The sequence below is a fragment of the Mya arenaria genome, chromosome 8, assembly GCF_026914265.1.
Source record: "Mya arenaria isolate MELC-2E11 chromosome 8, ASM2691426v1".
Classification (NCBI taxonomy): domain Eukaryota; kingdom Metazoa; phylum Mollusca; class Bivalvia; order Myida; family Myidae; genus Mya; species Mya arenaria.
Genome location: NC_069129.1, coordinates 42,239,179 through 42,266,888, shown reverse-complemented (window position 1 = coordinate 42,266,888; position 27,710 = coordinate 42,239,179). Strand labels below are relative to the sequence as shown.

Genomic DNA, 27,710 nt, shown 5'->3' with positions numbered 1-27,710 from the left:
TCACACACAACTGCAGCACATGGGTGAATAAGTGACTCGAAAATTGCCTATGCTGGGAACAATGCATTTTGCAATAAGCAAAACTAAGAACATTTATTTTGCATATTCATTGAACTATCATGGTATTATGTCGCAGTTCTCGGGATACAAGGATGAAAACACAGGCGTGATGATTGTTTGACTATATCGAATGCTCGGTGTACAAGTGTTTTAAACCAGGCGTGCCGATTGTGGGGTAATGTTGAAGATCGATATATGGCATGCGTTTATAGAAACAAATGTCAGAGGCAGAGGTTATTTCCCTTTGTCAAGGATAAACACTGTGCTTGAAAAGTCGGTACATTTTTGCATACCTGTCGGAATTATTAACGATCAGAAACACCGGTTCACCACATGCTTGGTTTACTGAAATGGCCGTTTTCCAGGCGATCAATCACACTAGGAAATAAGGCAGCCATTACAGGACAAAGGAACTAAAAGAAGGCGATCACGGACCTAGAATCCCCTGCAGACATTCACTGCAAAATAGCTTATTTGCCGCCATTCGGATTGTGGGGTATATATGTTTTAATTGATCTCTTTCCTATTTAACGTGTTTTTGACAATGTAGCAATCTCTTGGTTTAATATGTTATTTATCAATGAATGTCATCCCTGCTTATTTCAATCATTTATTAGAATGTCTTTACTTATGTTTACCCTCATTCATATTATAACAAGCTTAAAACCAGTTCAGAAGCGAATCTGATGTCTTGCATCAGAACTCGTCAATTTGAATTATGAAAGGCATGTCATACAGATCTATACCATAACGACCATTTCCGTGGAGCAGAAAACATGAGACATATTTTTGTAAATTATATATTTGTTAGGATTATACTGCTTAAACACACAAACTTTTATAAAAAAATATGAGAAGGTACCATAACATTGAACATGTGTATAAAATATATGGACGTCTTCAAATTCCACTTAAAATATTAAATGTTCAAACAATATTATACATGTTTTACAAGTTAAAAAAGGCAGCAGTTATTAAACAGAATACTACAAAAGCTTGGTACACGGTAAGGGCGTGTTAAAATATGTTTATGTGCAGCCTACAGTTCCTATTTTATAACCTTGCATAACACTTACAACATGGAAAAGTGTATACTACTATTTTGAAAACAACGGAAATGTAGATCTACTTGTCCGTGAATACAAATTTATCCAACAACTACATTATATGAATGTACATAGTACTAGATACTGAACCCTTTGATGAATAAAGTCTACGTCTTGACTCATTTTGTTATTATAATTATTATCCTTAGTAAAAAAGTTTTTTTATTACTTTACTTAAATTTGGGTGAATGTTTCCCTTCATCTAGAAGGCTTTTTACCTATTTCTCCTAAGGTGATGACGTTTAAAGTAGAATTAATTTTAAATGGTCGGTATAGAAAGTTATCATTTCACAAATCGCTCATAGCAGAGTTCTTACACAAAATTTTACTTCATGGTTTCACACTACAAAATTTAAAAAAAACTAACTTGTAACAAAAGTGAATGAGAATAATACAATAGCGGATTAACAAATGATAACACCGGTGTTTTAAGAACACATCTGAAATGTTCAAACTCAGAAGGCTGCTACTTCACTTGGACGGAGTGGCATGCGGTGACGCCAGAGATCTGACGGCTGTTGAAATAGACGACAACATCACGTTTACCACTCTTTACCGGCGTCATTTGAAACGACGCGATAAACGTCCCTTTGGCACCTACGTCACTGGAATAAGAAAAGTAGGTTTAGAGAATGGTTTATATCCAACCTATTATCTAATACTGATATATATTTCTCCGAAAACCACTAAAGCCCATACCACGAAAATAATGTACGAAAAAATAAACTCGGATGCAAACGCTCGTTCATATTATCTCACATGATCATTGCCATTTGTTTAAGCCACTTGTGGTCATTGCTGCGTATACTTATCTTAAATCGTCATCGACGATAATCATGACCATGATTACTTGGTGCCGTTTTGATGATGAAATTATCTGAATTTTTATCACTATTGAATATTAAAATACATATGATTCTTTTGCTTTATTTAGTCTTAGTCAAGACTTGACTTCGAGAATGTTTTTACACGAACGTGGCCTCAGGACACATATTTACTAACTTCATGTTATGTTTGTCTTAGACTCAACACTCGAAACTACAAATCTTAATTTCGTTATAAAACGGTTATCAGAATACTTATTTTGGTGAGATTCTGCCATTGTAAAACAAACAACATATTTTATAATATTTATCTAGTCTTTTGTGTAAGTGAATTTGAATAGATTGATTAAATAATCGTAACATTTTGAATAACAATTTCTGAAGCTCAGAAGAGAATAATGGCCCATTGCTTTCATAACACCTCCACTTTTATATTTCCAAAGAAACAACATCAGACGGGCTAAGTAAATAAATAATATTATTTAAAATGTCTCGCGTAACCTCCATATAAACATTTCCAACTCACGCTTGCTTGTGGATGATTGGTTTCTGCAGCCCAGGTCCCTCCACACGCAGCTCGCATTTGGTGAGCGGAACTGGAAGTTTGTTCTCAAACGAAACATCTACCTTGAAACTTTGCCCATTGCCAGCAGACTCTGGTGCCTGTGTTAGACCAAATCAACGCTTTAATGATGTATTGACAGTCATCACTATCTATAGAAAGGCATTTTGCTGCTTGTGTCTGTTTTAAAAGGCAACGTGACTATTAATGTGTTCGAAGCCATGACCTTTAGAGCAAGCGACAGATTCCACCACGTCAAGTTTGCTTTAATTGCCCATAAATATCGTCCTTGGTAAAAACTTCCATAATCGAGACGAACAACAATTTTAATGAACGAAACTGTTTGTGAAATTTTGGACTAATTTCTATTCGATTCGCAGTCTAAAAACACACCCTGCATGATATAAGTATCTTTCATGTGTTTCCGACGTCAAATAGTTCCTGAAACAAATTGCGCTTTTATGATTTTTTTTTTCAATTTAAGTTAAAAGTATTGTATACTTATATTTTTGATTGCGCTTTATTGAAATTGCATAATATCCTTTTCATAAACCATACAATAAAAGAAATAAGAAGAAGCGCGTTGTTGTGCGTGACTCATCTTACATGGGGGGGGGGGAGTGAAAGACGAGTTTTTCCAGCACCGGTCACATGACCGGAAAAAACGCGTCCGGTATGCATGAATATATAATCCTATACTTTTGAACAGAACAGAACCAAGTTTAATTCGCTTTAAAAAATCCACACACTATGCATTATGAAATACCCTTTATCATCGTTGATAATTTTAATTTAATAAATAAATATACATGACGCCAGATCAAAGGGTAAAGCATATAAATAAGAAAATAACTGTATGGATGCCTGAAATTAAATGAAAAAAACTTTGAAAATAATTGTTTGTTTTTACCTTTACAGTAAGCGAAGGTTTCCTGAGCCTGAGCTCGTCCCGGCCGATATAGTGTTGTCTGGTCTCCTGGATGACACAGACACACGAGATGGTGATCATACAGTGGTCCACGAGGTTTTCAAGGTAACTTCCGGCGTCGACTTTGAACTCTAGCTCCTTTTCTGAGTACACAAGAAACGTATATTTTATATTAATGACGAAACAGCTTTTATTTTAATATGAAGATTATCAAAACATTTACAATCACTGAAATATGAGTATTTTTGCTATGACTAACATCTCTGTTAGTGGTAATTTACACCTGCTTTTAGGGTTAGTAAGTCAATTTAATGGTTTTCATACACTTTACTATTTAATCATTTCTTTTTGTAGATAATATTATTGGTAGTATAGAAACGCGTTGGAGACCCTTTTAGTGAGAGTATCAATAAATACATGAACGTTCCTTAATACCTTTGTTAGGCTCCAGGACCACATCCAATTTCTCTTTCAGCAGCTCCTTGTGGAAGACGCCTGTATAGTAGGCGGTGCCGAGAACCAGGGTGCCCTTCACTGTTCGATTGGCGGCGCTGTTATTCCGCGCGGTAAGGGTCACCTTGATTTCTTCGCCCATGAATGTGTCCACGTCATAGTTGATTTGGAATTCCACGTCCTATATAGATAGTCGTGAATTGAAAGAAGACTTATAAATTAGGATAACCTGCACAGTACTGTTGTGTTACCTTTATAGTGTCGCTTTGATTAAAATAAGTTCACACTAACATGTAAATGAAATTAAAAATCTTTTTCACAATGTGTCAGAAAAGTCCAACCTTGACTTAGTGGCCACCTGTAGTAAGCAGCCACTTTTACCTTTTTCCAAAGGTGGCCACGTTTGACGGTAATCGATATATACAATTTCATATATACATATCTGGATTGTAAAGGCAATAATTTGAGTTTTTACTTTTCTTTGAATCAAGTCAAGTCCTGAAAACTAACCCAATGAAAATGTGACTCCAACCAACGTCATTTTACGTCACTTTTTAGTATATCAGATTGAGTTACGAGTTTCGGCGACGGTCTTACCTCATCTGCGGTTTGGTAGATTCCCTCTACCGTGGAGTGGAGGTTTGCCTCCCTTACAGCCGCACGCTCCTCTTCCGAGCCTGCACGTGCAAAATGGCAACTTTGTAACATTTTCAATTTTGATGATCATACAATACACAGTCGTACTGTCCATGAGCAACTATTAGCTCTGACAATCTCATTATATTTGGAAATTGAAAATGAAACTGTTATCTTATTCAATGACACAAATGTTCATAGCAATCGTTTGTGTCAGCTATTTTACCTTCCGTAAACTTGTACTGGTCGGTGACATCTTCCCTCTCCACATCGCTACACAATTTCCCATCTCTTGACGATTGTGTCGTGTTGCTTCTACCGGCCACACTCTTTGTGCTGATATGCTTTCCAACTCTAGAAAAAAATGACATTAACTTTTTTATCATCTCTTTATTGCTTCACAATGTTAGACATTCAGACGATTGTGTCTGTTACATGGACCGATCTCACTCTTTGTGCTGTACTGATATGCTTTTCAACACAGGCAAAAACGACTAAAGTAAAGCTTTAATAATTGTTATCTTTTTAAAGTCCTTACACAATGCCGGACCTCTACTCGAGCATGTCGGCCGGCCACAAACATTGCACTCATAAACGTACCAAAACTAGAACTGAGGTTGTATGTAATAATTATACCCTCGCCGAACCATTACACAATTGAGCAACGTCCGCTCACAATCATTGTATTTAATGCTTTCCAGCAATAGAGGCTGAACGCCAGCATTAAATCCTCGCTGCCTCAATACACGATGGTTAACCTTAAGCTTGTCTTCTTTCCCTTATGCGTTCCAACAAAGGACAAATGCAGGCTGAGTTACTACACAATGTCTAGATTGGTGTTTCCTAATACCTTTGTCGCTCACACTCTTTGTAAGTATACGATTTCATACGAAATCAAGACATGTATTGCCATCCGACATGTTGTTTTTCTGACTGTGTTTTTGTTTCCTTCTGTGTACATATTTTCGGTATTTCTTGAATCGAAAAGAAGCATGAATGCCTATAGAGTGCTCTGATAAACATCCATCCAGAACAAATGGCGCTGTTTTGAGATGTGACAATGATATTAAGACACAGTTTTATCTAATTGCATCCCCAGGAATGTAAATCCGGAAACAAACACTTATTTAGTCGGCATGTGTCGTGTGTCCTGGACATAGGAAGCTTTCGAAGATATTGACTAAAGTGTCAGTCCGACAGCAACAGCATCTGTTAACTCTGTTAACTACTTCACAACGGTTTGAGTGATGTCGTTCAACCAGACTGTATACGACCATATCAACCTGCTGCGCCGTTTACACTAACGTCTTGAGACTGAGTTTAGGACTCAGGCAGGGAAAAGCGATATATTTAATGTTTCAACATATAATATGACTAAGTTTGACAAAAGATGTGTGTCTGGCTGTTAAACATATTTTGTTGTGACAACTAGCATTTTGTAGAATCTTTGCTCCTATATATAATACCATTTTTACAACAAAAATAAAATCTTGCTTTTTCTGAGTCAGAGTCTGAAATTTAGATTCAAGACATTAGTGATAAGGGCTCGGGATGAAGTGAACAAAAAGAACACACTTACCGTACCAGTACACGTAACGTGCCGCAACCTTTCTACGCGTGTCACTGTGGCAATCTCAAAAAAGCATAAACATATATACCAATGTTTCCCAGTCTCACTTATTTTTATTCATGCCCCGTTTCTCCATGGATCCATCCTCTCCGACTACCCAGTAGACCTCGTCCGCATTAACCTCCGAAAACACAAACGGTCCGTCGTACTGCAGGCTCACTTTTCCTTCCCGAATAGCGCGCAGAGACATCGGACCCATACAGTATACACCTGAGTATATAGTAACGAATGTAAGCTTTGAACATTACTTTCACATGCTTGTTAATAGAAAGGGTGAAAGATGTTCAAGCAAAGTCTATAGATTCAAAGCAAAAGCTTGTTCACAATGAAAGATTTCTCTCACGAGGTTCTTTGGTTTCTTACGTTAGTGGTAATAAAAAGCAGCTTGTTTACATTAAGGCTTTTACATGAAATAATTGTTACAGTTTACAGTCATATTAAAATAAGGCAACACAACAAGGCAGGAATTACTCCCAAAAATTCCAATATGGCATCGCGCTGAGTTAACACAATTTTATGGCATTCATTTTCTTTCTTTGTATAGACTGATATAAAAAAAGATTGCCAAAATAAGATAATCTCACCATCGCTTGCTTCCTGTGGTGTGGCATCGATAGCTTGCCACCCGCCATATCCGGAAGGGAGGTCCGGACGCGCCATCCACACGTCATTCCACACGTGGAAGTTCCTGTAACACATAAAGTCAACATTGTAATAAGCTTATGCCACGTTCGTATGTTCGTCTTGTTGTAAACAGAATAATGGAATGACGATAATTTGAGCATTCGTCAAAATTAAAAACTGTGTTCTCAAAAAACGCACGATATTTAAAAATCGAAGACAAAGTCACGTTAAATGCTGCATTTTCATTTTGACGACTGTGGAAAACAAGCAAAATTAAGTCAATTTATAAAGTGTTTTATACGATGCTAGACCAATAAATGTATGCAGGATCTTTTTGCTATGGTGCTCTTGGGAGGCGTTTTAGGTCTTTTTAACCAAATTACTTAATTATGGTAATTAGAACCAAAAACACTTTTTACTGAACAATATGAATAAAACCAGGTCAACAGTACTAGCACCTGCATAAAGATATGTCAGTGAATTCGATAACCGACAGATACCGTCACAAGCCATCTAGGGTACATCTTGTTTATAAAGGCAATGGATATTGCTAAGTGCAATACAATGATCTATAATCTTTTTTTTACGGATGTTTCCTCAAGCAAGGACGATAAGAATGCTTCCCATGAGGTCATTAGGACTGCTATTTTTAATGAGAAGGACAGGACAGGTATTTGCTCCAAAGAGGTAAAAAGGAATGCTATGGCTATATTAAAGCTGCACTCTCACAGATTTAACGTTTTGACAACTATTTTTTGTCTTGGAAAGAGCCATTTTTTGCGAAAATGCATTGAAACCAGTTATATAAGACTGCTGACAAAAATAGATCGCAGATTTAAATATCTAAGTTAAAAACTGGATGTTTTATGCTTTGTTCTTAAACCGTTAGTACGGTTTAAGCCATAAAACATTAATTTTCGAACGGAAATATGAAATTCTGCGATCTGATCTTTTGTCAGCAGTCTAATATCATTGGTTTGCAGATATTTACGCAAAAAAATTGCTCTTTCCAAGACAAAAATAAAAAAGAACCTTTAAGCTTTAAGAACGACAGGATTGTTATTTGTTTCAATGAAGACAATATGATTGTTTTAATGAGAACGATAGCACTGCCTTTTGTTTCAATGAGGTCGATTTGACTACTATTTTATCACTAAGAACGATAGGACAGTTATTTGTTTTAATGAGAACGATAGGAATGCTATTGTTTCCATAAGAACGATTGGACTGTTTTTGTCCCAAAAAGGAGGATTGGGTTGTTTTATTATGAAGACAATAGGTTTGATAGGTCCACCACTAAAGGACTGTTAATTCTTTCAATGAGGAATAAAGGAGAGTTATTTCTCTTAGCAAATTTAGAATCTGGAACAGGTTTAAATATGAAAACAGGTTATTGGCTTATCTTTGTAAATACCGCTGATAAACCGTTGATCTGAAGCAGTCTCGCGTTATGTCCTAAAAGTTATGGGTAAATCACACCTTTTGGATTCATCTTAAACACCACGATCTCTACCGTTGAACACTAGGGTGTCCCATTATCGTGTTTATACCTACCAGACAGAGTCACTGTTGTAATCTTCGAGTGGTTCACCGTCGGTGTTAAAGTGTTTGTCGATGGAGATGCTCCCGTCGGTGTCGTGTGCAGACGAAAAATTGGTCACACTCCGCGCCGGGATGCCTAAGGCTCGGCATACTGCAGGGAAAGAAATTGTTCATATTGGCGTTAACATACACAGACCATTTGAATTTTTACAATGTCAGAAAAAAAGGTCTTCATTTGTTGTATGAATTACTAGATGTTAATTTTAGTCAGCAAGAGCGAATCTAGGATACGGCATTACGAGGCGTTATCTTTTCTCCGTATAAGGTACTGTTTGGCCAGTTTTAATGTTTTCGGGAAAATGATTCTGAAAGTATGCATTCTAGTATAATATTGACATTCTAGTATATTATTGACATTCTAGTATTGACATTCTAGTATATTATTGACATTCTAGTATATTATTGACATTGTTCTTTTCGAAATTCGACATAACTGTATGGTTGGAATATGTGTTTTAGACAGGAAATGGGTACTGCCCCCGCCATCGCTAAATCACAGGACAAGTTACCGGAAGTAAGGACTCCGGAGAATACCCAGCACTGTCCGTATCGGACGGGCTTTTTGTTGCGGTAGTACTGTTCCAAGATGGCGGTACTTCCTGTCCACTCCAGCGGCGAGGTGCCGCTCGAATAGTCCCCACTCCAGTTTCCTGTAAGCACACCGTTGTCGTCGGAGGAATTCACCTACAGGTACATCAAGCATACAGTACATATGTGACGGAATGATGGCACGATGATCGAATATAATCGAATAATTGCCGAACAGCAACGCATATCGACGATAATCGATAATGTTAATCCATTTGATAATTGGTTTTCATCGAATTGATAAGTTTTCGTGAAAAATAACAACAATGCGATTGGTTTTAAAGCAAAATACCAAAAAAACAAGCTAAACTAACCAGAGCTGAAAGTTTTCTTGCGATAACGACGGGGTTGTGCCTCGCCTGGTCCTTTATTTCTGCTTGGTCAAGAAGATCCAATGCACAATCAAGCACATCACCTGTAAACTGGTAACGTAGAAAAAATTTAACCATGGAATTCCCCGGGGAGGATAATGTTTTGTTGATGACCATTGGTTGCTCTTTGCTTGGTCAATGAGTCTTATCTGGTCAAGAAAGAACATGACACTGCCTTTATATTGCAAATAAATGTATTAACAAACATGTAAAGGCTATTATAAAGTTCTTATGCGTCGATAAGAAGATTTTTGTTCAAGCATTGGGGTTTTTTAACAATTTTGGTAATTATTTCGCTACATGTATTAAAATGTCAACTCCAAACACGAAAGGTGCTACAAAAACATGTACGTGCCGAATATAGGGTTGCAGCTAAGACCAGTACGTTTTGATCAATGGAGGCTGATTTTGCTAAGTTGGAACCTTGTGTTCTGTGTATCCGAAGGATATTTTTTCAAGAACGTTCTTAAGCGTAGGTATTTTAATCGGGACTGGTATTCACAGTGAAGATATGTTCCATGTTCGCGTCATTCTGTTATACACTACGAGATTTAAAACTTATTTGACTGTGTAAAACTGATATATGTTTATAATAGGCAACCCTTAAATTTTATGTGCGGTATTGGAACATATAGTTGTGGGGATCTGGCCCCAATTTCTCGAAACTTCTTAAGCCTAATCGGCTTAAGCCTCTTATTTCAATTAGCAAAAATACATACTTAAAGTGATTTTTTATAAATGAGAAATGGTGTATTGTGATAATCGTAACGATAATTCCTTTCTTAAATATTAAAACATTTGATTGAGTATATAAAACGCAAAATATTGAAAGACAAAAACTAGTGGTTTAAGCTTAATCCTGTTATAAGAGACTTAAGAAGTTTCGAGAAATTGGGGCCTGATTATTAATGTTGAAATACGGTTAAATACTTACACAGTGATCAAACTTCTTTCACTTTTTCGAATAGAGTTTTCTTACCTGACCAAACACCCACATTCTTGGAGATATTTTCTTGCTGTTTCCCACGTATATTTTCCCCGTTTCGTTCAGTATGTACTCCCCAAGCAGTTTACCGCTTTCGTCACTCATGTATACCGTGTCGTCTGCAACATATTTGGGCATCATTGAAGTGTAAAATTTTAAAACATTGAAACTGGCAGCCGATCATGACGAAAGGATCAATGCCAAAAAACGAGACACATAACCCCTCTGAACGACAATGTAATGGTCGATTTCTTTACTGGTTTCCATATCCAGTATAGACTCTGAATTGATAATGTTCATAATTATGGCCTCAGATATCATTCAAGTTAAAATAACTATGGAAGCAACCAGCCTGAAAGTTAGCCACGACCATGTTGAAAGTATCAATGCCAAACAAATACCATACAATAGACATATAACCCCTCGGAACGAGTTATGGTTTTACTGGTTTCTTGGTTTCGAATCATATCTTTTAAATCCTTTAGAAACGATCGGTCTTTGTTTGTAAACAAAAACTTCTCATGTATATACATTGAAAACAAGATCATGACTAAGACATATTTTGTACCTCACCAAACTATTTTCTAAACAAACTCGTGTTCCTCGTCACGTGAGCCAATGTCTTGAAACGCGGGCGAGGTTTGAGCAAAGAAACTGGTCATGGCTGTGTTAAATATTAAGAAATGCATGAATAACGTGGATGAGTTTTTCCGTTACATTATGGCTTGGTAGCGTATTTATACCCGACACGGCAAAAATCAGCCGTTGTTCTTAGTGTGGTAAACACTCATCAGTTAAAATAATGATGTTAAAATCTAACGATCTCTTGCCTTTGCACCAGGGATTGAATAGAATATAGATTGGGTCCTTGTGCACGTATCTATATGTTGTCTGTTTTGTGTCCTCGCGTTTGATTACGTCAATTTTCAGTTTCCATTTTCCGATGACCAATTTCGGCGGCGTCATTATTCGAAGTGATGTCAACGCGTCTTTACTGGACTCGATCCAAGCTCCCCATTCGTTCGTCACATCTTTATCCGACAAAATGAGTTCAACTCGTGTCCCTTTTGATGCTACGGGACTTTTGCCTGGAATAAGAATGCCATTGTCATTGCTAGTGTAGTGGATAAGTTCTAGACTTTTCATTGATTGTGCATAGAATAAATTCTTGTCTTATGATTGATGGTGTAGTGGATAAGTTCTTAACTTGTCAATGATAGTGTTGTGGATAAGTTCTAGGCTTGTCATTGATAGTGTAGTGGATAGGTTCTAGACTTGTCATGGACACTATGGTGGATAAGTTCTAGACTTGTCATTGATAGTGTAGTGGATAGGTTCTAGACTTGTTATTGATAGTGTAGTGGATAAGTTCAAGACTTGTTATTGATAGTGTAGTAACATGTCATTGATAGTGTAGTGGATAGGTTCAAGACTTGTTCTTGATAGTGTAGTGGATAAGTTCTAGAGGTGTCATTGCTATTGTAGTGGATAAGTTGCCATTGATAGTTTAGTGGATAAGATCTGTACTTGTCTTTGATAATGTAGTGGATAAGCTCTAGGCTTGTCATGGACACTATGGTGGATAAGTTATAGAGTTGTCATTGATAGTGTAGTGGATAAGTTATAGAGTTGTCATTGATAGTGTAGTGGATAAGTTATAGAGTTGTCATTGATAGTGTAGTGGATAAGTTATAGACTTGTCATTGATAGTGTAGTGGATAGGTTCTAGACTTGTTATTGATAGTGTAGTGGATAAGTTCAAGACTTGTTATTGATAGTGTAGTAACATGTCATTGATAGTGTAGTGGATAGGTTCAAGACTTGTTCTTGATAGTGTAGTGGATAAGTTCTAGAGGTGTCATTGCTATTGTAGTGGATAAGTTGCCATTGATAGTTTAGTGGATAAGATCTGTACTTGTCTTTGATAATGTAGTGGATAAGCTCTAGGCTTGTCATGGACACTATGGTGGATAAGTTATAGAGTTGTCATTGATAGTGTAGTGGATAAGTTATAGAGTTGTCATTGATAGTGTAGTGGATAAGTTATAGAGTTGTCATTGATAGTGTAGTGGATAAGTTATAGAGTTGTCATTGATAGTGTAGTGGATACGTTCTAGACTTGTCATTGACAGTGTAGTGGATAGCTTCAATGTCATTGGTAGTGTAGTTCAATATTGATCTCAACGAAGATCTGAGTGGGTAGGTTTTATGTTGCATTATCTTGTTGTCATTGATGGTGTAGTGGATAAATTATATCTTGATAATTTTGACTCTCACCAAAGTGGCCATTGGTTTGAGCATCGCGAACCTTTGATATTTTTCACAAGAACAATGCCGCACTATATCTATCCCGTCTTTACTGTTTCAAATAGTGAAACTAGCATGTTTAATATAAAATGTAATAACATTAGAATGGATATTTATTATTTTCCGGAACTATTCTGCTGTTTTAACAAATGGATAATGCTTACATATTTCTGCTACTTGATATTTAACTTGATCTTGGTACATTTTAAACGGTTTATGACCATTGTTATATCTGTATATTCTTTAAAGGCATACCATATTCGAACACTAGTCTCAAGTCGTCTTTCGTCGGATCAAAAGCGCGGCTAAAGGTCACGTGGGCAAGAAACGTCTGACCACGCCGTATGACCAGGACCTCCCTGGTATCGTATACGCGCGAATCGGTGATGTCGAACTCGTTTGTGTGGTGCACATGCGCATTGTGACGAATGTCAAGGTCGACCTCTCTCACTTGAAGCACGTTTGGGTCGGCAAAATCTTTATCCTCTGAAAAAATGAAGTAAATAATTTGTTCTAAAAAACTTGAATTTCCTGCAATCTGATTGGAAAACGTCATTGTGAAAGTAAAAAGGCGATTAAAATTACATGTTCCCTTTATGTTTTTGGTTTTAGTGTAAGATTAATCGTAGATGGAAAATCTGAAAAACTGAAGCGGTATTAATGAAAACGGCAGCATTGAATGTCGAAAGATTATTACATAAAACTATTGCGTAATAAGAGGAATTACCGCATTGCTTTTTAGAAAAATAACACCAGAATTAGTGAGATACATAGACATACTGATAAACTTAATTAAGTTAAGAAATAATAATGTGTTAAAAAAAAGTAGCTAAGACCTAGGAATGCGCTTAATCTAGTAAAGATAAAAGAATGTACTTAAGGACTAAAATTGTTTTCAATGTAGTTAAGAAATATGAATATGGAAATACATAAGAATGTGAAAAAGGGAATCGAGAATTAAGAATGTTTTAAAATGAGTTATGAATGAATGTACTAAATGTTGTTAAAATAAAAATGTGAAAATCGGTCGTTAAAGGGACTGTGTCAGAGATTGGCACCAAAAAAAAATCTATAACGAATCTCAGGTCAATAATGCAAAAGAATGTGTTATGCTTTGTTATCATAATTGTAAAAAAAAAAGTAAAATAAAAATTGTGTCGGAGACCGGGTTCGAACCGTCGTCGCCAAAATTGAAGTCTAGCATCTTATTCACTGAGCTACATAGGCTTATGCTAATCGGGTGACATAATAAAGCTACACACCCACCTCGTTAATATCACGTGATTACACCGACTAGCCAATCACGCATAATGAATGAATTCTACCTGGTAGACATACCCAGTAATCTTTTTTAATAGAAAAATACCAAATAACTGTTAAACTTAAATAAATTTTAAACTATGAGGTACTTCAGATACTAAGTTTCAATGCTTTGCACACATCGATGCCAAGTTTATGTCAGTTTTCGACAATTTTCTGTTTTTTTTCCGCTATTTTATCATACGTGAGACAGCCCCTTTAAGAAATTAGAAAGTGTAAAAGATAGTGAAGTCTTCAAAATATCCTTTATGAAGTTAACAAATAAGAATGTGAAAGTAATAGTTAAGAAATCAGAGTGTGAAAAAGGTAGTTAAGATGAAATGATGTGTTAAATGTAGTAAAGCAATCAGAATATGTAAAAGGTAGAAACATGCTATATATAGAAAGTGAAACGTTTAGTAAAGAAAAAATAATGAGGAAGATGTATATAGGAAATTAGCATGTAAAAAATATACTTTTGAAATAAAAATCTGAAAAAAGGAAGTAAAGCAAAAAGAAAGAAAGTAAAGAAATAAAAATATGAAATGGTTATTGAAGAGATAAGAATGGGAACGGGTAGGTAAGAAACAAGCATGTGAAAAGGGGTAGTTAAGAAAAAGTATGTGCAAAGGATTGTTAAGAAATAAGAATATGAAAATTAAAACTTTTCGATCATAATCGTTTTTTATTTTTTATTATGCATTAAAATTTCAACTCAAATAACACACATTTCTGCAAGACAAGCATTACTGTTTTATTGCATACGGAACGAACAAATAGGGAACAGTTGTTGACATAAAGAAAGGTATTTAATTTCATACATTATTAGCTGCAGACGTTAAGAAAACCCTTGCATAGCTTACGAGAGTTTTATGACACTTATCAGGAAACCAATAAGTGCATACTTTTGAATGTTTATTTTGTTATCAAATACCACTTGATGTGTTCCACCCAAAACACAAATTTGAATGAACGATAAAATGTAATTGTAAACTCAGCAATAATTTCTACAACGACTTGTTTTGTAACTCTAGCCTAATGTGAAAACCGCACAAGACTGCATTCAGCCTTGCCGTCAGCATTCTAAACTTGCTTATACAAATTGAACAGCAAATTATCCATTAAAGCAAACAGCCCGGAAGAAAAGAGCAAAAAACTTTATAAACAACGTTGTCTAAATTTATCAATCCTGCTCGAAATGTAATTATGCTTAAATTTTGTCGAATACGAGATATAAATGATAGAATATAAAAGCTATCAAATTTGATAAGTGTACTGTACATGACTAGAATATTTCTAATATTTATGCAAATAATAATTTGGTTTTAAAACTACAATCTATTACGCTTATCATATAACAAGAGCTTAAAAGATCCTGTGACTTGAAAAAAACATTTACTTTGCGAACTGAAATGTTTTTTTTTCTTCTCTTTTCTGATCTGCTTTAGAGTGGTCTCTATGTGTATATATACTTTATGACTTTATATGCCCATATTTTCTGTATTATGCGTGTTTAAAAGGGGCAGTTGTCACTTTATGGATCAGACACATATTTTAGTTTTAATTTTATTTCATAGATATTCCTGTAAAAACTGACACGATCTAAACTTCTTGTTAGATGGTAAGATGATTTGGTCGTTAGCACTTAAGAACAGTGTCAATAAATGGGTCTTTAAAACAAAACTAGTTCAAAGCTTGCATCTGAATAAGAATGCTAGACGTAATCAATCCTATTTGTTTTGATAATCAAACAAGAGTGTTGTGGTGATCAAATATGAATTTGTCCAGAGTTGTTCCGTATTGTATGTAAATGTATTTTATAGATTGACATGGGTCAATTATCAGAAACACATTTCTGTACTACATCTCCTAAATTAAGTGTGTCTTCTCTTTTGGATATTTCCTAAAATTAAACTCGAGCATATGTTAAGAAATGGAAAAACATATTAAAATATGTTTACACCGTGGTTGGAAATACATAACTCAGTTTTGTATATTATGAGTATATCCTCAACATGGTTAGGCCTAATAAAAAATACATTTGGTTCGGGTAACCCGACCCTACCTACGGATTAGGCGCCGACCCTACCGTTTTTATAGTCAGTTTGAAAAAAAAAATGAAAAACTAAAATAAAATATAAAAAAAAATAATTCAATATGTAGTTTAAAACTTTAAATGCTTGTACAGAAGATAGCTTTAACACCATTCCGCTTGAATAAAAAAATGACCTTCTTATATAAATCTAATAAAACAAAAACAAAAAAGCCTACCTACCCTACCTATTTTTGAAAAGGATGTTACCCTAACCAAACATTTTTTTTCTAGGCCTTACCTTCGTTACTCTGTTGCTGTTGCTGAGTTGAGCACACCCAAACGTTCTTCCCATTCAAAGTTCTCAGACGAAACCTTGACGACGAATACGAGGGGGTCTCCATCCATGGTTTCGAGCGGCCCGACGAGAGGGCGAAGCGCCTTCTTCTCCTGTATGAAAACATTCGGGGTGTTTCCGACCGGGTTTTAAATACTGAAATAATCAGAAACATAGTTGATTTAAGAGCTCAAAAGACATTATGTTCGAACGTTAGATGTCTTTGCGACTCTGTTTTATCTGATCATTGCTGAAATTAACTGTTGGTCAAACATCGTTACATATTAAACCGTTTTAACCTCTCCGTACATATGTACAGTGCATAAAGGTATACTTGAGTGTATGATGAGAAGTAATCTGTAATAACTTATTTTAAGTATATATTTGTTATTAAGAGAAATTCACAAAATGTACTCAAGTCGAACGTAACGTCAAGCTACACGCACACAGAGAGAACAAAGAGAGATTCAAAAACGACGCTCAAGTCTAACTTAACGGAACGATACACATACAAAGAGAGATTCACAAACAACGCTTAAATCCATCTGAACGTCAAGCTACACATATAAAGAGAGATTCACAAACGACGCTAAAATCCATCTGAACGTCAAGCTACACATACAAAGAGAGATTCACAAACAACGCTAAAAACCATTTGAACGTCAAGCTACAAATACAAGGAGAGATTCACAAACGACGTTCAAGTCCATATTTACGGAAAGCTACACGTTCAGAGAGAGATTCACAATTGACGCCCAAGTCCAACTTAACGGAAAGATATACGTTCATAGAGTGAGATTCACAATTGACACTCAAGTTCAACTGAACGACAAGCTTCACGTACAACCATAACGGCAAACAAAACGTGCAAAGAAACATTCACAAAAGACGCTCAAGTCTAACTTAACGGAAAGATACACGTTCAGAGAGACATTCACAAACGACGCTTAACGTGCAACCTTTACCTATACGGTAAGCTACACGTTCAGAGAGAGATTTACAAACAATGCTCAACGTGCAACTTGTTCTTATAAGGAAAGCTGCACGTATGGCGAGAGATTCACAAAAGACACTTAACGTGCAACGCATACTTATATGGAAAGTTACACACTCAGAGTGAACTTCACAAATAATGCTCAGCGTGCAACCTTTACATGTACGGGAAGCTGAACTGAGAGTGATCAACCAACGTGCAACTTGTTCTTATACGGAAAGCTGCACGCATGGAGAGAGATTCACAAACGAGGCTCATCGTGCATCCTTGTCTTATACGGGTCGCTGCACGTTCAAGTACATGAGCACGCAGTGTTTCGCAACCATTTACATAAATCATGTCTACATTCCATGCACGCCATGCAGCATGAATGAAATAACTTTACTTTTTTTATAAAACAAAGTTGGAGATAAACTTGTGATTACGTGTACGCGTTCATAGTTTAACTGTATATTTATATTATTGCATGCATTACGAAGTTTCACGATGTTTACTGAACCTTTTAAAACCTATGACTTTTGCACGCTATGCAATTTAAAATTTAACAGATTTCGAAACTGTTTGACGTGTTCCGACAATTCCGAAACTAACTGATTAGTGTATTAAATACCTTATGTAACATTTTCAGATCTGAAATTAATGCAGGTTACCAATCAAGTGAACTGGTTTATGTATTTGAGTATCTTAGACAAACATTTCAAACTCAAAATTGATATGTTAAAATTATTCTCCGTTAAATACGATAATAATGCACCTTTCACCTTTAATAAAATTGCATTTTTAATTTATGTCTCCGTAACTCAGTGCGTATTTAATACTCACAATATGAAACAAACAAAACATACACAATAGTAAAAAACTAATCCATCAAAAAGCTTTAAATTTAACTGTTCACATACTTTTTTAATAAGTTAATTTATTATGTGACAAATTTAATTCCATATTCCTTATAGTCATTTCTTTTCGAATTATTTAGGAAAATATAGATTTCTTACCTCAAATGGATGTCAACTGCAGTCCTGAAAACTTATGCGCGTATGAATACCCAACGACAATCTCTACCTTGACTGTGCATCCGTGATATTCACAAGATTGCACTCACGTGCACTTTTCTTTTTTTCATGAATATAAACCGCACAATTCTTTGTTACTGGTTGATAAATAGATGCATGTTGACTGTGCTTTCACACCCAGACAAGACAAGGAGATATTTAAAGTATTTCTTTCGATGGAGGGCTATGATTATATAAACACACGATGCAGGTCCTGGGGCAAACTCTGACCTTACGCGAAAAATGCGCTTCACAAAAGAAACTCGGTATAAATACATTATTGGTGGTAGTGTGACTTATTTTTGGTGGTCGCGGAGAATAATTAGTTTATGCATACACGCGAATAATTCTTTTTAGAAAACACAATTGCTGCGAGGACATTGACTGGTAAAATGACACAGTATTGATGTTAGCGTGCAATGATAATGTCATGGCATCCGAGTATGATTCAAAGCAACCTGGTAAGAAGACATTGTTGATGGAAGCGGGAATTATCATTTCATGACCATATGAGCATTCTTTAAAATAAATCAAGCGGGAAAGAGGACATTGTGGTTGGTAGCCTAACACTTTATTGAACGTAGCGGGGAATTATGAGTTTATGACCATACCCTGTAAGAGAATATTCGTGAAAGAGGCGTTAAACATTATAAGTGGTGGCGGGAAATTAGTATTTTCTAACAATACGAGTATGCTTTGAAAGAAGCAATGTGGTAAGAGGACATCGGTGATGTTGATATTATGTTGCTATCAAACAGTGCATGGCCCAAAAGTATGACTCAGTTAAATATGGATTAGGAGAGTATAAGTGTTACTGTGTCACTGAACTTGACAGGCTTATTCGTGTAAATGCTCTTTTTAAAACAACCTAGTCTGATCCCAACGATTCAGTAAAAAAAAGAAGAGTGTTGGTGCTACCGTGACATAAAGCATGTCCGGCATATAACTGCATTGTTCATACCGTCAAGAATGTTTCAGAACAATATACTGGACATACATGGAAGGGTGACACCAATTTTTTTTTTATTTATATCTTTCATTCATCTAGTCAAAGCGCAGTTTAGTAGAATTCCTATGCAAAGGCCTTAAAGTTGTCACACGCTTCAAACTGTGGTGTGGTTTTGAGTACACTTTTTAATGAATGCGTTTGTTAAGGAAGGCTTAAGTGCATGCGACATCAACGCCACTTGTTATCTTGAAAGAACGCAAACAGTTGCATATTATATTTCTGATCTCACTTGAAACATTGAAACATCGTTAAACCCTGACCTGCTAATTATTGTTATATTTCAAGCTTGCATACAATACAAATAAAGTTGTTGTGTAGTTGCACGCAACAAAATAAAGCATGCTATTTAAAATACGCTGCTTAATGTTTGTTAAAGCCAAATTTGCTATTCTAGAATGGTAGAGGTCATATCAGGAATGTTTTTTTGCATTACTTAAATGATCTGATTGAAATCAAGCACTAACCCTAAGCCTAATCCTACTCGTTATAGTTATTCTAGAAACAAATCCCATTAATATTCTAATTTGTTTTCCATATATCACTTATGTTCTCGATTTGTTTTTGTTTCATTTTTAAATACGTATATATTCAGTTTATTGGATCGATGAGGTCAGCCCTGACTTATTACAATAGAACAAAATTGGTACATAACCCCACTTCCAACGCAACGATAGTTTTGGCAACAAACACAAACGACGCTCAAGTCCAACTTGACGGCAAGCTACACGTACATAAAGAGATTCACAAACGACGTTTAAGTCCATCTTGACGGCAAGCTACACGTACATAAAGAGATTCACAAACGACGTTCAAGTCCATCTTGACGGCAAGCTACACGTACATAAAGAGATTCACAAACGACGTTCAAGTCCATCTTGACGGCAAGCTACACGTACATAAAGAGATTCACAAACGACGTTCAAGTCCACCTTGACGGCAAGCTACACGTACATAAAGAGATTCACAAACGACGCTCAAGTCCAACTTGACGGCAAGCTACACGTACATAAAGAGATTCACAAACGACGTTCAAGTCCATCTTGACGGCAAGCTACACGTACATAAAGAGATTCACAAACGACGTTCAAGTCCATCTTGACGGCAAGCTACACGTACATAAAGAGATTCACAAACGACGCTCAAGTCCAACTTGACGGCAAGCTACACGTACATAAAGAGATTCACAAACGACGCTCAAGTCCAACTTGACGGCAAGCTACACGTACAAAAAGAGATTCACAAACGACGCTAAATTCGAACTTAACAGAAAGATACACCTACAGAGAGGGCTTCACACAAGATGGTCAACGTGCAACCATGATATGTAAGGGAAGCTGTACAAAGAGAGATTCACAATCATACCACATACTTACAGTTAATAGTGAGTGAGACTTTATATTATTTCCATAACTTATATAATCCCATGAACGTAATACAGGTATCTGTAAAGTGGGACTATATAAGTAATGGAAAGAATGTATAATCTCACTTACTACTTACTGTAAGTATGTGGTATGATATATATAATATTACTCCGACTACCAGTTTTGTAGCGGTCGAGAGGACACTATTTCAATCCTCCTGTGCAATTCCTTTACTATGGTACTTGAAGTAATAGTCCCAATATGGGATATATAGGAGATTCATCATAGCCCGTCTACAATCAGAGATAGTTTCACAAACAACGCTAACGTGCATCTTTACTTCTAGGGAAAGCTACACGTTCGGAGAGTGATTCACAAAAGAGGCTCAACGTGCAACCTTTACTTATATGGAAAGCTACACGTTCAGAGATTGATTCACAAAAGAGGCTCAACGTGCAACCTTTACTTATATGGAAAGCTACACGTTCGGAGAGTGATTCCCAAAAGAGGCTCAACGTGCAACCTTTACTTATATGGAAAGCTATACGTTCGGAGAGTGATTCCCAAAAGAGGCTCAACGTGCAACCTTTACTTATATGGAAAGCTACACGTTCGGAGAGTGATTCCCAAAAGAGGCTCAACGTGCAACCTTTACTTATATGGAAAGCTACACGTTCGGAGAGTGATTCCCAAAAGAGGCTCAACGTGCAACCTTTACTTATATGGAAAGCTACACGTTCGGAGAGTGATTCCCAAAAGAGGCTCAACGTGCAACCTTTACTTCTATGGGAGGCTACTCGTTCAGAGAGAAATTCACAAACGATGCTTAACATACAACCTTAACTTAAGCGGAAAGCTGCACTTACAGAGAAATATTAAGATATGATGCTCGGCGAGCAAACCTTATTTATACGAAAAGCTGCACGTATTGAGAGTGATTCACAAACGACGTTCAACGTGCAACTTTTACTTATACGGAAAGATACACGTACAGAGAGAGATTAATAAACCAATAGAGGCTCAACGTGCTAGCATTACTTATACAGGAAGCTTCACGTTCGGAGAGAGATTCACAAACGACGGTCAACCTGCAACCTTTACTTTTACGGAAAGCTACACGTACAGAGAGAGATTAATAAACCAATAGAGGCTCAACGTGCTAGCATTACTTATACAGGAAGCTTCACGTTCGGAGAGAGATTCACAAACGACGCTCAACATGCAACCTTCACTTATACGGGAAGATCTCGTTCTGAGAGAGATTCTCAAACGACGCTCAACGTGCGACCTTTACCTATACGGAAAGCTACACGTGCAAGTGCAACATCACGCAGTATTTCGCAATCACTCACATATATCATATATAAATTGCATGCACGCCATGAAGCATCTTGTGTTTCTTTAGGTTTCTATAAGAGTGGAATAACTTTACTCCTTTTTACAAAAGAAGTTGGAAATAAACGTGTGTGTACGTGAACGCGTTTATAAGTGAACGTTATACTAATATTATTGCATGGACAGCGAAGGTTCAGTTCACTCTGTTCAACATTTTTGAACATTTTAAAATGTACGGTTTTCACACGCTTAGCAACCTAAAATTGAACGACTTCGTAACTGTTTGACGTGTTCCGACAAATTCTTAAACTAATTGATCTGTGTGTGAAATGTCTTATGTAACATTTTCAGACCCGAAACGAATGTAGGATACCAAGTCAAGTGAACTGGTTTATGTATCTCAGCTATCTTAGACAAACATTTCAAACTCAAAACTGTCATCTGATATGTTAAAACTTTTCTCCATTTAATACGATAACAATGTACCTTTCAACTTAAAATTCTTTTACGTTTTGTCTATGTACCTCGGTGCGTATTCAATTTTCACAAAATGCAACAATAAAATGCATACAATGGTCAAAAACTAATTCATCAAATACTTTTAAATTTAACTGTTCACATAAAATTTATATATAAATTCAATTTATTATATGCAACAAATTTAATTTCATATTCTTATAGCCATTTCTTTCCAAACTATTTAAGAAAATATAGAATTCTTACCTCAAATAGATGTCAACTGTAGTCCTGAAATCTTAAGCACGTATGAATACCCACCGACAATCCGCACCTTTAATGTCCGTCGGTGAATTTTAACAAATTCGCACGCACATGCACTTTACAGAGAAGAAAGATAGTGGTTGATCGTTTATATATCCACCTACTTGTTTGAAAAATAAACATGGCAGAAATATTTAACTCATAAGGCATAATCTTAACTTAGTTAAATACCTTAATTGACAACTCCTTGTCGCTGGTGGATAAATAGATACATATGATCTATTACCGCACCTAGCCAAGAAGCTAATTGAAGTTTTCATTTTGACGGTGGATTATGATTTTATAAACAAACGATGCAGGTCTGGGGCCAACTCTGACCCTACGCGAAAAATGCGCTTCACAAAAGCAAGTTGGTATTAATACATAATTGTTGGTAGTGTGACTTATTTTTGGTGGTCGCGGGAAATAATTAGTCCATATATAAACGCGAATAATTCAATTTAGAAAACAAAATTGGTTCGACGACATTAATCGGAAAGGTGACACAGTATTGATGGTTGCGGGAAATTAAAATATCATGATCATTCGAGTTTGCTTCGAAAAAGCAATCTGTTAAGAATCCATTGTTGATGATAGCGAGTCCCATTATTGATAGAAGCGTGATACACTGTTGATGGTAGCGTGCAACATTGTTGATGTTAGCGTGATACACAGATGATGGTAACGTGCCACATTGTTGATGGTAGCGTGACACAGTGTTGATGGTAGCGTGACACATTGTTGATGGTAACGTGTCACATTGTTGATGGTAGCGAGACACATTGTTGACGGTAGCGTGAAACATTGTTGATGGTAGCAAAACACATTGTTGATGGTAGCGTGACACATTGTTGATGGTAGCGTGACACATTATTGATGGTAGCGTGACACATTAATGATGGTAGCGAGACACATTATTGATAATAGCGTGACACATAATTGATAGTAGCGTTTCACATTGTTGATGGTAGTGTGACACATTATTGATAGTAGCGTTTCACATTGTTGATGGTAGCGTGCCACATTGTTGATGGTAGATTGACACATTATTGATGGTAGCGTAACATATTATTGATGGTAGCGTGAAAAATTATTAATGATAGCGAGACACATTGTTGATGGTAGCGTGACACATTATTGATGGTAGCGTGACACATTAATGATGGTAGCAGACACATTATTGATAATAGCGTGACACATTATTGATAGCAGCGTTTCACATTGTTGATGGTAGTGTGACACATTATTGATAGTAGCGTTTTACATTGTTGATAGTAGCGTGTCACGTTATTGATGGAAGCGTGACACATTATTATTGGTAGCATGACACATAATAATTGGTAGCGTGACACATTGTTGATGGTAGCGTGACACTTAGTTGATGATAGCGTGATAAAATGTTGACGGTAGCGTGCCACATTGTTGATGGTAGCGTGATACACTGCTGATGGTAGCGTGCCACATTGTTGATGGTAGCATGATACACTGTTGGTGGTAGCGTGCCACATTGTAAATGGTAACGTGACATGTCACGCTATTGATGGAAGCGTGACACATTATTATTGGTAGCATGACACATAATAATTGGTAGCGTGACACATTGGTGATGGTAGTGTGACACTTTGTTGATGATAGCGTGATAAAATGTTGATGGTAGCGTGCCACATTGTTGATGGTAGCGTGATATACTGCTGATGGTAGCGTGCCACATTGTTGATGGTAGCATGATACACTGTTGGTGGTAGCGTGCCACATTGTAAATGGTAACGTGACATATTGGTGATGGTAACGTGTCACATTGTTGATGGTAGCGAGACACATTGTTGATGGTAACGTGACACATTGTTGATGGTAGCAATACACATTGTTGATGGTAACGTGTCACATTGTTGATGGTTGAGAGACACATTGTTGATGGTAGCGTGCCACATTTTTGATGGTAGCGTGATACACTGTTGAGTGTAGCGTGACACATTGTTGATGGTAGCGTGATACACTGCTGATGGTAGCGTGCCACTTGTTGATGGTAGCATGATACACTGTTGATGGTAGCGTGACACATTGTTGATGGTAGAGTGACACATTGTTAATGGTAGCAATACAAATTGTTGATGGTAACGTGTCACATTATTGATGGTCGCGTGCCACATTTTTGATGGCGGGAATCATCATTTCATGACCGTATGATAATGCTTTTAAAAAAGCGTAGCTGGAAATTATGAGTTTATGACCATACCGCGTAATAGAATATTCGTGAAAGAGGCGTGAAACATTATCAACAATGGCGGGAAATTTATATTTCATGACAATACGAGTATGCTTTGAAAAACGAGAGGACGTTGCTGATGGCAGCGTGATGAATCATGGATTAGAGGTTTATAAAAAAGTAATTTAGTGAGGACGTTGTTGATGAAAGCGTAAAATATCATGGATTGGGGCTTCATAGAAAAGCTACTTGGAAAGGGGACGGTGTGATGGAAGCGTGATATATCATGGATTTGAGCTTCATGGAAGAGCAATTTGGTAAGAGGACGGTGTGATGGAAGCGTGAAATATCATGGATTGGAGCTTCATGGAAAAACAAATTGGTGAGAGGACGGTGTGATGGTAGCGTGATATATCATGGATTGGAGCTTCATGGAAAAGCAACATGGTAAGAGGACGGTGTGATGGAAGCGTGATATATCATGGATTGGAGCTTCATAGGAAAGCAACTTGGTAAGAGGACGGTGTGATGGAAGCGTGATATATCATAGATTGGAGCTTCATAGAAAAGCAACTTGGTAAGAGGACGGTGTGATGGAAGCGTGATATATCATGGATTTGAGCTTCATGGAAAAACAATTTGGTAAGAGGACGGTGTGATGGAAGCTTGATATATCAAGGATTGGAGCTTCATGGAAAAGCAACTTGGTAAGAAGACGGTGTGATGGAAGCGTGATATATCATGGTTTGGAGCTTCATGGAAAAGCAATTTGGTAAGAGGACGGTGTGATGGAAGCGTGATATATCATGGATTAGAGCTTCATGGAAAAAGAAACTTGGTAAGAGAACGGTGTGATTAAAGCGTGATATATCATGGATTGGAGCTTCATGATAAAGCAACTTGGTAAGGGGACAGTGTGATGGTAGCGTGATATATCAGGGATCGGAGCTTCATGGAAAGCAACTTGGTAAGAGGACGGTGTGATGCTAGCGTGATATATCATGGATTGGAGCTTCATGGAAACGCAAATTGGTAAGGGGACGGTGTAATGGTACCGTGATATATCATGGATTGGTGCTTCATGAAAACGCAACTTAAAAAAGGGGACGGTGTGATGGAAGAGTGCTATATCATGGATTGGAGCTTCATGATAAAGCAACTTGGTAAATGGACGGTTTGATGGTTGCGTGATATATCATGGATTGGAGCTTCATAGAAAAGCAACTTGGTAAGGGGACGGTGTGACGGAAGCGTGATGTATCAGGGATTGGAGCTTTATGATAAAGCAATTTGGTAAGAGGACAGTGTGACGGAAGCGTGATATATCATGGATTGGAGCTTTATGATAAAGCAATTTGTTAAGAGGACGTTGTGATGGTAGCGTGATATATCATGGATTGGAGCTTCATGATAAAGCAACTTGTTAAGGGGACAGTGTGACGGAAGCGTGACATATCATGGATTGGAGCTTCATGATAAAGCAACTTGTTAAGGGGACAGTGTGACGGAAACGTGACATATCATGGATTGGAGCTTCATGATAAAGCAACTTGTTAAGGGGACATTGTGACGGAAGCGTGACATATCATGGATTGGAGCTTCATGATAAAGCAACTTGTTAAGGGGACGGTGTGACGGAAGCGTGACATATCATGGATTGGAGCTTCATGATAAAGCAACTTGTTAAGGGGACAGTGTGACGGAAACGTGACATATCATGGATTGGAGCTTCATGATAAAGCAACTTGTTAAGGGGACAGTGTGACGGAAGCGTGACATATCATGGATTGGAGCTTCATGATAAAGCAACTTGGTAAGGGGACAGTGTGACGGAAGCGTGACATATCATGGATTGGAGCTTCATGATAAAGCAACTTGGTAAGGGGACGGTGTGATGGAAGCGTGATTGTATCATGGATTCAGGTTCATGATATAGCAACTTGGAAAGAGGACGGTTTGATGTTAGCGTGATATATTATGGAATGGAGCTTCATGAAAAAAAAACTTGGAAAGAGGACGGTGTCAAGGCAGAGTGATATATTATGGATTGTAGCTTCATGAAAAAAACTTGGAAAGAGGACGGTGTCAAGGCAGCGTGATATATTATGAATTGGAGCTTCATGAAAAAATAACTTGGAAAGAGGACGGTGTCAAGGCAGCGTGATATAATATGGATTGGAACTTCATGAAAAAACAACTTGGAATGCGGACAGTGTCAAGGCAGCGTGATATATTATGAATTGGAGCTTCATGAAAAAATAACTTGGAAAGAGGACGGTGTCAAGGCAGCGTGATATAATATGAATTGGAGCTTCATGAAAAAAACAACTTGGAAAGCGGACGGTGTCAATGCAGCGTGATATAATATGAATTGGAGCTTCATGAAAAACCAACTTGGAAAGAGGACGGTGTCAAGGCAGCGTGATATAATATGGATTGGAGCTTCATTAAAAAACAACTTGGAAAGCAGACGGTGTCAAGGCAGCGTGATATAATATGAATTGGAGCTTCATGAAAAAACAACTTGGAAAGCGGACGGTGTCAAGGCAGCGTGATATAATATGAATTGGAGCTTCATGAAAAAACATTGGAGTTTTATAAAAAAACAAATTTGGAAAGACGACCTTGTGATGGTTGCATGATATTT

The 27,710-nt window shown here is 36.9% G+C and overlaps 1 protein-coding gene across 2 annotated transcripts; it reads right to left on the bottom strand.

The window, feature by feature from the left end:
- Window positions 1–822: 822 nt before the first annotated feature.
- On the bottom strand, window positions 823–22,975 carry LOC128243522 (hemocyte protein-glutamine gamma-glutamyltransferase-like). Of its 2 annotated transcripts, none has more exons than XM_052961339.1 (16): window positions 22,822–22,975; window positions 16,309–16,500; window positions 12,932–13,162; window positions 11,200–11,457; window positions 10,364–10,488; window positions 9,328–9,435; window positions 8,935–9,109; window positions 8,378–8,516; window positions 6,784–6,887; window positions 6,247–6,409; window positions 4,796–4,923; window positions 4,531–4,610; window positions 3,916–4,114; window positions 3,463–3,623; window positions 2,517–2,653; window positions 823–1,771 (listed from the first exon to the last, which is right to left on the bottom strand). In XM_052961339.1, the coding sequence occupies exons 2-16, from the start codon at window positions 16,469–16,471 to the stop codon at window positions 1,633–1,635; spliced, it is 2,310 nt and encodes a 769-aa protein (XP_052817299.1). In that variant the 5' UTR covers window positions 16,472–16,500; window positions 22,822–22,975; the 3' UTR covers window positions 823–1,632. The 2 variants fall into 2 exon arrangements, with proteins under 2 accessions (XP_052817299.1, XP_052817300.1); XM_052961340.1 differs by lacking the exon at window positions 22,822–22,975 and adding an exon at window positions 18,334–18,487.
- Between the last annotated feature and the right edge of the window lie 4,735 nt (window positions 22,976–27,710).

Coding starts and splice junctions, on each gene's coding strand:
- LOC128243522 (XM_052961339.1), bottom strand. CDS start 16,471: ATGTTTTCATACAGGAGAAGAAGGCGCTTCGCCCTCTCGTCGGGCCGC. Junction 9,110..9,327: donor CAAGAAAACTTTCAGCTCTG/GTTAGTTTAGCT, acceptor ATGTACCTGTAG/GTGAATTCCTCCGACGACAA. Junction 6,410..6,783: donor ACCACAGGAAGCAAGCGATG/GTGAGATTATCT, acceptor CTATATACTCAG/GTGTATACTGTATGGGTCCG.